Genomic DNA, 10,579 nt, shown 5'->3' on the forward strand with positions numbered 1-10,579 from the left:
GACCGAGAGTGGCAGGGAAGCCGGGCTGAAGCAGGCGGGGCTTTTTCGAGCGTTCCTGGAGTCCTGGAGGGTGCAGCCCTGCCAGGGCGGCCCAAGATGCTGCACTGCTATGCACCACAATTAGTCCATCTCAGGATAATTTATATCTGTTGTCTCCAGTATCACGCTGGATCTGGCTCTTGGTGATCTGTGCTAATTCCTCCGCTGAGGAGGCTGGGGAGGGCTCACTCCTCCAGGTTCGTTTTGCTGGGAGGAGGAGGGAGGGCTGCGCATCCTGCATCCCGCTTCGATCCCCACTCCGCAGCAGCCTTTGAAGGTGCCCCATGTCCGCAGCATTGAGTGCCGTGAAAATCCTGCCCTCTGCTTCAAGGCTGGTCCCCAACAGCAGCCCCAACCTTTTGTGTCCAGCCTGCTCCACCTCTTACCCTCTGGCGTCTTTCAACAAGCCAGAGGTGGAAGGAGAGCCTGGGGAAGGGAGACAAAATGATCCTTGCATGTCTGCCCTCCTGATGCAGAGTTCAAGGACAGATGCAGCCGAAGGGAAGCTGCTGTGTGAAGCCTGTCTCAGCCCAACCTTTGCCCTCTTCTTCTGGGCAGGCACAGGCTGTCTCACACAGACACTCCTGTGACCTCCATCTCTGCAGAGAGCCATCCGCCCCAGAGCCACAGGGTCCCAGGAGGGATTTGACAGGCTGATACCCTCCTTTCCACCTGATGGGCAGAAGGTTCATGGCAGAGTGCGAGGCCCGTGCAGTGTGCCACAGGGGCTGTGACCATGACACCACATGGGTGAACGTGGCCACCACTGCCAGGCACCACAAAGGATGGAGCTGCAAGCCCCTTCCCAGCTGCCTTGCTGCATCAGGAGGGCTCTCTTTGCCCACCCAGCCTTGGTGTCTTCTCCAATCTGGTGGCAGGTTCCTTGTCCCCCTTTGGGAGATGGTAGCCTGCAACCTTGTTCCTCTCCCCTCCTCTCCCAGGAAAGGCGCTCACTGGCACGGCTCATGCTGCCCATCAAGGGCTCTTAAAGACAGCAAATAAAATTGCAGGCTCCAATCGATCCAGCGTGCTGTAATGCTGTCTTTGGAGGTGGGCCAGCCCATCAGGCCAACAGAGAGAGCAAGAAAGGCAGTGGAGGAAAACAAAGCCATCAAGGGAGCAGCATTAAAGGCTTTTTCTGCCCTGAGGTTTTAGGCAGTGCTGCTGGGTGTGGGGTGTCCTGCTCCAACCTTCTCCATCCTCCCTCAGATGATGTCCAGCTCTCAGCACCTGCCCCACACCACAAACAGCCTGAACAACGGGTTGAGATACTTGGGCACTCCTCCCTGGTCTCCTGCACACAGCCTCCCTAATTCTGGCAAATACTTACATCCGTGTTGCTTCATGGAGCTGCTGGACTCTGTGAAAGCAGAGCTCTTTTCCTTTTGCCACAAACAGCGCCTGCCCTCTGTAATCTGTCTATTAACCTCTTGCATGGCAGGGAGCCACTTCTCCCATGTGCTCTGCTGATGTCCTCTCTGAAAACCCAGCATGTTTAATGCCTGGCTGTGGCAGCTTCCCAGAGGCTTGGGTTGCAACCAGCCTCGCTGCAAAAGCCCTGGGTGAGGTGAAGAAAGGCTCAGAGCTGAGCTCAGAGCTGAGCACATCCCATCTGGGCACAAGGCTCACAAACTATGAGATGCTCCAGCAAAATCTGTGTCTGCCACAGCAGTGAAAGCCGGCGCCAGGGTCACTGTCTCTGCAGATCCCTGAAAAGGCCAGTGGTAGGGATAGAGCTGGCTTTCCTGCCACACAGTGGCCCATGCTTTGCACCCATTTAACTCTGTCTTTACAGCTTTTTTTGAAATAGCTGTCACTTGACCAGCTTCAGCAATTCTGCTCAGCTGGGGACAGCACAAGTGGTCCTGGAGGATGAAACAGCTCTGGATACACCAGCACAGGAACAGATTTTTGTTTCCCTCCTCATCTCTAAAGCCCAGTTGTCCTTGTACCCTCAGTCCCACTGTGCAGGGGAAAACTGTGACCAATCCATTTTAGAAACCACTAAAAATGATCTACAAGAGCTTTTCCTAGCTCTGCTAGGTCATGAGATAATGGACATTAAAATCATGACACTTTTATATATAGAAAAGTTATTTTAGGTCACTTTTAGAGGTTTCTGAAATGGATCAGTTGTAATTTTCCTCTCCTGCTGAGGGCTGAATGTACTAAAGATGCCTTGCTCCACAGGTGGAGGGATACAAAAAATAGCACCAATAAAAGTTTTAAGAGGCCTCTCAAACACTTCTGTAGGAGGTATTTTTTCTGGTGCACTCGGGGCACATTCAGGCGCTGGGCTGATGGGGGATAATGAGCCCATAGTGTGCTTTTGGGGTCACCTGCATAACTCATCATCTTGGTTTGGGGCCAGCAAAAACTCCAGGGTCCATGGCAGCAGCATGTGCTCGAGCTAGAGGTACAGCTGTGACACAGCCTGCCTGCACATGGGCAGGAGCCCTGTGCTGCCCCACAACCAGTGCTATTCTGCTGCCAAACTCCTGCTGTTGGCACCCCAAGTGCCACGGCAGGACCAGTGGGCACTGGTCCAGTGGGCACATGGGGTGCAAACAGCAGGAGTTTGGCAGCAGGAGTTTGGCATCGCCCAGTGACTTTTTTCACACCAGTGGTGTGGTGTGAAATACAGAATACAGAGAAAAAGCCACCCACCTGACCAAAAGCAAAGCTGCAGAGGCTTGGACAGCACAACAGGAATCCACCTGGGCACAAGATGCCAGCATTGAGCATGTGGGCACAGGAGCAGCAGACCTTGCTATTCCACACACGCATCCACACAGATGCTTTTGTTATGCACATGCTGGCTGCCAGCACGATGTATTATTTATCTAACGCCGCTTTTCTAAAAGCCTATTTGTGTACAGGAGGCTGGTAGGAAACAACAAAGAAAACAATGATGAATAAATCATATTTCTACTGCCAGGTGTATCAGGGGAGCATCTGTCTGCCATGTGCCACCTGTGCTGGAGTGCAGCATGGCTATGGCTGGGGATGGTCCCTTCCACGGACCCAAATATTTGGATGCACTGTGTTTTGTTGCTGGAGAAAGGGAGGGAGGTGAGGCTTTGAATTTGCTCTGTTTCCCCTTGACCATCTGTTCTTGGGTAAGTGTGAGGATGAGAAGGGGTGCAGAGGACAGCAGGGTGATGCTCCCTATGTTCTGGGAACATCATGCTCATAACCACCACTTCTTCAAGAAGGATAAAGCAGGTGTTTTCAATTTGTTGGTTTTGTGTTGTTTTTTGGGTTTTTTTAAAGTTGATGGAGCTAAATTAATCTGAGAGAGAATTAGAGAACCCAGGGGTGCAGGGGCACAGGCTGAGAGGGGTTTGTTTCTCACTGACCTCCTGGGTGACCTGGGCAAGTGATGCAGACAGGGTTTATGTCTCTCCCTTTCAGTCTAAGCCACCCCAAGCTTAGCAAATGGACATATTCAGGAGGACATTCCTTTCCCTTGAAATTAGACACTGAAGATATATCCCTCTGGAGTGTGAGGCATCCTAGCTGATCACCAGAGCTGCCCACATTCAGCCAGCATCTATCCCAGCCCTCAGACTCAACACTGCAGCACCTCCCTGGTAGCTCCCAAAATGGGCCACGGACACCTGCAGCTGCAGCCAAAGACCCCTGACCCTGCTGCCACCTAAGAGCCATCTCCCCAGCCTCAAAGAGCAAGAATTTATTCCCCAAAAAGGTGCTGGAGAAAAAGATGGACTCAGCAACAGATAAATTTCTAAAAGGCTCTGTTTTACACTGATTGGGGCTCATAAACCAAGCTATGGATTTTCTCATTTCCCTTGCAGAAAATTCAGTGAGCATGGCAAGAGGCATTGCTGTAAATTTTTGGGCAAGGAAGAGAAGAGAAGAGAAGAGAAGAGAAGAGAAGAGAAGAGAAGAGAAGAGAAGAGAAGAGAAGAGAAGAGAAGAGAAGAGAAGAGAAGAGAAGAGAAGAGAAGAATCCCGCTTTGAGCCAAAGTGGCAGGGCAAGCTCCCAGCGTGATCACAGGCTCACTGGACTTTGCTCCATCCTGCAGTGCATGAGGCCATGCTGCTTCCAGCACAGCAGAGCTGCTCCTCAAACCTGACCATTCTGCAGCCTCCAGAAAATTATCAAGCAAACCTCACAGCATTGATCCGTGAGAGGAAAGAGCAAGAGCAGAGGGGCTCTGGCAACCCTGACACAGGGTGGGCTGGTTGTCTGGAATGGAAGCCTTTGCTGGAGATGCTCCCCAAGGTGCAGAGTGCTACGGGAAGGTGATTTAGGCAGGAGAAGCCATCTGGCATCCCAAATCCATGACAGACACTCTTGTTCCCATTCCCTCTGGCAGCGCTGGTGGCTGGCAGCATTGCTGTTCCAGGGAAATGCCCATCCTGCTGAGCACACCAGCACTCCAAACACAGCTGTGCTCCTGGAGGTGACTTTACTCCCAGGGGGCAGCATTCTAGGCCAGGTGCCTTAGGGAGTGATGCATGGCAGGGATGCAGGACACCTCCACCCTTCACTTGGGACCACACCACAGCAGGAAACCCCTTCTGACCCACCCCAGTCCTCCACCAGAAACCGAAGAGCAGCTTTGCTCTGAAACAATATTAAATATTGAACAAACGAACGCAAACCTGTTATCTGGGATAATTGTGAGTAAATAAAACATTTAACCAAACCAAATGCAGCTGTTTCCACTTGGAGCCGGCACAACAGCAGGGAAGCCAGCTCAGCTACTCTGCATCCTCGTTACGGCAGCTGATTATTGTTTTGTGTATAACAGTAGCACCGCCAGCCCTGGAGCGGGGCCGGGGCCGCGGTGCTCGGTGTGGTACCCCGGGGATGGGTACCCGGGATGCGGCGGGATGCGGCAGCGCAGCGCCGCGCCGGGCACGGGAAGCTCGCGGCAGCGCTGGGGTTTGCTCATCACAGCCCAGGGAGTTCACGGCGAGGCCGGCTTTTCCTCCCCCAACACCTCTGCGAGGGGATTTGCATGTAACATAAACCATTTCAGAGCCAGGTCACTGGTTCGCACATAGCCCCGGGCAGTAATGACCGAACCTCGTTACCGGCTGCTCTGGGATTGACTGTGCCGGGCCCCCGTCCAGCTCCTGGAGACCTGGAGAGCGGGCTGGGGTGAGGGAGTGTGCAGCAAACGAGGGGAAAGTGCCGGCAAACGGGGCCTCGGGAGGCTCCGGGGACGAAGAGCATATCCCTGCCTACAGCTCAGGGCTGGAGCATTCCGGGATGCCAGTCTGCCCAGGCAGCGGGGAAGGGAGAGCAGGGGGCTGATGTGCACTCAGTTTCTGCACATTCTCAGGGCTTTCCACAGCTGGGATTTGGAGAGGAGAGCTTCATGCCCCTGCGGCGCCCACCGACCCAAATGTAGGGCCTGTCTCTTCTAAAATGGCTGGGAAAGACGAAGGGCATGAATTACACAGGATTTTCCAGTCCCTGCCAAACTAATTTCTCCTTCCAGGGGACTATTCTCCTTGACATGGGGCTGGATGCACTGTGCCCAGGCAATGCAGGCACAAGATGCTTCCTTGTAACTCACGGGTTCCCCAGCGGCTGCTGCACACCTCAGGGAGGTGGTGGTCAGGGCACATAGGAGCACATCACAGCCCTGGTCTCCAGAGAGAAGCAGCTCCCTTCCTTGGCTCTCCCTGATAAAAGGTTTGACCAGAGCATCCTGCAGACCCCAGACAATCTCCTTCGGGAGCTCAGCTGGAAAAGCCATAAAGAGGAAACGTCCCCGTGTGCTGAGAGGGAGAGCTGTGCCTTTTTTGGTCATGCAGGGGGAATGCAGGGTGATCCTGAGGGTTCTTCAGGTATTGAGGACCCCGAGGATTCCCTGCCTCCATGCCTGCCCTGCATGCTCTGGAGAGCTCAGCACGCAGCCTACACCATGCAATGCCCCTGCCCCCTCCACCACCTTATTTAACAGCTGCAAGAAAGCAATCCATCCTCTCTGCAGATGGAGAAGACAGGGAAAATACCAGGTGTGATCAGACACAACTGGGACCATCAACAGCCACGTATCCTTGGCGAAGCTGTCCCACCAGAACTCCTGGAAGTTGTATATTTATCCAGGAGGAGCCTCTGGAGGGAAGCTATAAGCACTTTGTCATGCACTGAGCAACAAGCCAGCCACGAATATTACCAGCTATCTCCCAGTGGGGGAGTGTGGGCTGCCTTTAACAGGCAGCAGCTCTCCAAAAATGCCTCCTCTCTCTTCATCTCTCTTGACATGCAGTCTGGAAATGTCCCCTTCCCTGCTCTCCTCTTCCCCAGTGAGGGAAGTACCTGCTGGCAGAGAGACCTCTCACCCATGGGAAGTGGAGAGGAAGAAGTAAGAGGTTTCTGACTCTCTTGGCAGCAGAGGAGAATATTTTTTGGTTTCTCCTGTCTGGGCAGGAGGAGCTGATGGGAGTGGTTAGTAAGCAGACATACCCCTTACCCACTTTCTCCTCACACTAGCACTGGCTTTTGCATGTAAAGTTCCTTTCCTTCAGCAGTTATTGAAAACCACCCTTTCCTTTCACCCACATGTTCTGCTAGGAATATGTCACAGTCTGTTCTTCCATCCCCTCACAGGACAGACCCCAGGGTGCCCTTGAGCCTGTACTGACTGCTCTGCTTTGGATTCAGTCAGGTCAGGGCACTTAAAAGCAGGCATCTGTATCACACAGCACACCAGATGTGTGCACAGGCAGAGGAGCCATTTGCTCATCCTGTGTTTGGCCATCCTGATTGCATTTGGGTTTGCTCATGCAGACTCAGCATCCCCTGTCAGCGACTCACATCCTTGGGGCTGCCCTTCTGCTCCACATGATCCCCTGGTGAGATGCTGCTCTGTTCCTGGGGCTGATCTGCAGCCTGTGCCTGTCCCTCTGCTGCCAGGACCATGCTGTGAGTGTGGGGAGCCCTGTCCCCTGCAATGCTGCTGGCTTTGCCCAGCTTCATGTCATTGTTGCAGTCCTGCTGGGAAACCACCTGCAGGCTCCTTGCAAAAACAGCTGGGCTGGAGGCACAGGAGATGCTGGAGGTGGGTGTAGAGAACTGACCCAGGACCAGAAGGAGCTTCTCCCCATGCTGTTCCCACCCTGGATATGTGAGAGTCCTCCCAGCAGGATGGGCTGGGATGGTACATCCAGAGAAGCCACCTGACTCACCCCACCTGTGCTTCTGCATGATAAAGTCTGGAAAAATCACAGCACTGGAGCTGAGATGGACACCACAGGGAGTGGCTTTGGTCTGTGGTGCTATTCCAGCTGCTCAGGGATGATGATAGCCCAATAACGACAGGCATTTGGGAAGATGCCTAATTTATCACATGAAATGAGGTCTCCACACCAGTCCTTAGCTGCTCACTCTCTGGCTTTGAAAAAATACCAGACACGTCACTAACAGTAGGAGTGTTCCCAGTTCAAGTTGAAATTTCCCCTGTGCTGTTGGTACCTTGGGGTGGAGGCAGGAAGAGCATCAGTCTTTGTAGCTCACCCAAAATGTGTCCTTCAAGCAGATGAAAAACAAACGTGTGTGACATTTCTGGAGGCGTTGGGCAGCAATACCAGCTCAGCTAACAGCACTGCTCAATACCATTGCTCTCTTTACTAATGTCTGTTTTTTTATCCTCAGGCCTGAATCAGACCCTGGCCTCATTCTTTTCTTAAGGCAATGAGGTCCTTGGGATGATGTAAGACACACAGCTCCGAACTTCACTGCATTTGGAAGTAATAGCCGTGTCCTTAACTCAGCGGGCTTCAAGGGAGGTCCCATTATCCAGCCCATCTGTAAAGAAATTGGGCTAAAAAAAGGCCCTTTGCTGTATGAATATGATGCTGCTCATCTTCCTCAAATCCTGGCTCGAGGCTTAAATCCCCACCAGCAGCAGTGGGCAGACCCCAGGGGATGTTTGTGGCATGTGCTGCGGGGCAGCTCCAGCTTGGGGAGCCCCTTCCCACCGTGTGTGAGGGCCCAGCATTTGCAAAACAAAACGTGAAGCACAAACCAATTCACTTCTCACAGAGACTGCTGTAATCCACCTGCTCTAATCACCACCTTTGCAAGGTTGTTTTCATTTTACTCCCTCCCTACCATCCCCAGCTCCACTCCGCAGCAAGCACCTCACTAAATTCCCCTAATCTCCCCTTCAGGTCATAGGATATCTTTTAATTCTTTAATCAATTTTCCTCCGGACTCCCTGTAATTTATGGATGGTCTTTTAACAATGAAACCCCAGAAGCAAACACACCTTCCCTGGGAGCATCAGCATCGGATCAGCGGCACTAGCAGCATCCTTGCCAAGCCTGCCCCGACTGCGATAATCGGGATGCTCAGCACAGCCTCTCCCGCCTCGTGGAGGACAGCAGCCTGCCACGCATCCTCTGATTTGCTTACAAAAAAGAAGAAATAAAAAGCACTTAAAGCACTTGTTGTCATGTAAAAATATCGCTATCAGTGTTTCAATTATTTCCTGAGGAATGGTGGGGACCCTCAGCACAGAGCTCCCGCAGGGTGGGTAACCTTCCTGCACACTCCAAGCACCACAGCAGGGAAGGAGATGTGACCCAGACGATCACAAACCTTTTTTGGGCAGGATGAGGGGGCCAGGATCCTGGGATGGGCACCATGCACAGGTGGTTGGGGCGCCGCTGCTGTTTTAGGGAACACACCACACTGTTCATGCAGCAGCACTGCCCAGCACAGCGGGAGATGCTTGAGAGACCTGAGGCAGAGGAGAGAGGAAGGCACCGTGCCCTGATACCCCACTGATGGTCTGGGAGAGATTTCTGGCTGTGTTGTGGTCTCTGCAAGGGGCTCAGCAAATGGATCAAGTAGTTTGGCAGGGAAGCCTAGAGCTGCTCTTTCTTCCCCTCCCTTTCTCACCCCCTCCAAGGTCAAACAGTCCTGGACTCTCAATAAACTGTCGCAGGGGCTCCAGGGGATTTTAGGAGGCATTTGCTAGGATTTCAGCAGACCTGAAGCATGACTTCACAGGGATGGGGGGGAAACACCCTAGAGCTTTGGAGAGAAATGTTATTAGAGTCACTGAAGGATTTTGCTGTGCTCTCTGAAGCGTTTCACAGAAAATTACAGGTGAAGAGCAAGCCCCGTGGTCCAGACCTTGCCAGCAGCATAAGGATGCTGTGGTGTCTGGCTCACATGAGCCCCACTTCCCTATCATGAATCAGAAGCACACTGCAAACACCTCCTGCAACAGGGACTCTCCTCTTGGTGCACACAATGGCTCACAATCCTTCTGGGACAGGTCTGACAGCCAGGGCTTGGCTGCAGATGAGGGCTGCAAGGGTGTACTGGCAAAAACCAGACAAGGCAGAGCAGTCTGGGTTTATCCAGTAGTTTGCCATCCTCTACTGGAGCAGAAAAAACACCTCTGTCTGGGTTAATGCCAATGCAGTTAGGTCTGTCCTGTGGTGTATAAGTCACCAGCAGCATGGGAAGGAAGGCAACATGTCTGGAATAAGTGGGGAAATGCTGTGGTGCTGCCAAAGTTTTGGCCCTTTCCAGTGGTGACATGAGGTTGAACCTGGCCGGGATCCAGTATGGGAAGACTTGGGGTTTGCCTGCCAGAGGGAGATGCTGGAGGCATAGCATTGGTACCTGCCCCATGCCCAGAAGGTTGTTCAGAGGCGTTCCTGAGAGAGCAGATCCTGGGAGAGCAGATCCCACAGCAGCATCCATGGCTTTATGGCAGAGCAGCTCAAACCATGGCCCAGCACAGTGAAACTCAAATGACTTTTGAGGTCCTAACTCACACATGCATCTCGGTGGCTTTCCATCCTGCTTTCTGCACTAGTATGGGGTGGAAAGGAAAGAACAGGGCCAGGACCCACCGGGCAGATGCACTGTCTTTGTTCCACCCCCATGCTGATGCTTTACTTGGACACTTGAGGAAGTTTGTAGCTCGAAAGCAGCTGTCGCTATGAGCCAAAATGGGTTGCAAATGTATTGGCATGAGTTGTGTCATCTGCAGTGTTTAATAGGATCCATTTTCCCGGGAAGGGGAAAAGGAAGAAGAGGACGGGAATGCTTAAATCAGCAAAACAAACATTCACCGCCCCTTCCGAAGCACTACACCCAAGGCAATAGATTATTTATGGAAGTTTGGTCTGGAGCAATAACCTGCAAGGGCTTCTCACAACAATGCAGCTGGATTCAGATGTCAAACCAAAATCCTTAGCACTTAATACCTTCAAAGTCTGTACACAGAATGGATGCGTTGCTGGTCCCAGTGGAGTTATTGTGGGATTTGTCTCTCATTTCACCACCAGCCCTGTTAACATACCAATTCCTGCTGCCCCGCAACTGGGCAGTGGCCTCCCTTCCTGGTGACACCACACCATGCCTAGGCTCTGAAATGATGCAGGAGTTGCCTGCCCACGTGGTAATTGCTGCAAGGCTTGGGAAAAGTGGCAGATGGGAGGAAAGCATTCTGTGCCACCTTACAGGGAAATGGAGGCACAGAGCAGTCAAGGGAAGGCTACTGAGGATGGAGAGGCTGACAGAGGATGTCTG

The 10,579-nt window shown here is 52.6% G+C and overlaps 1 protein-coding gene across 1 annotated transcript in view; it reads right to left on the minus strand.

Moving 5' to 3' along the window:
• CNTFR (ciliary neurotrophic factor receptor) overlaps window positions 1-10,579 on the minus strand; it is a 197,382-nt gene that overhangs the window by 22,594 nt on the left and 164,209 nt on the right. Inside the window, exon 6 of the mRNA XM_031062866.1 lies at window positions 8,678-8,694. Coding sequence (XP_030918726.1) covers window positions 8,678-8,694 — 17 coding nt within the window. The remainder of the gene's footprint in view (window positions 1-8,677; window positions 8,695-10,579) is intronic.

This window comes from Geospiza fortis, unplaced genomic scaffold (genome assembly GCF_000277835.1).
Source record: "Geospiza fortis unplaced genomic scaffold, GeoFor_1.0 scaffold878, whole genome shotgun sequence".
Taxonomy (NCBI): Eukaryota; Metazoa; Chordata; class Aves; order Passeriformes; family Thraupidae; genus Geospiza; species Geospiza fortis.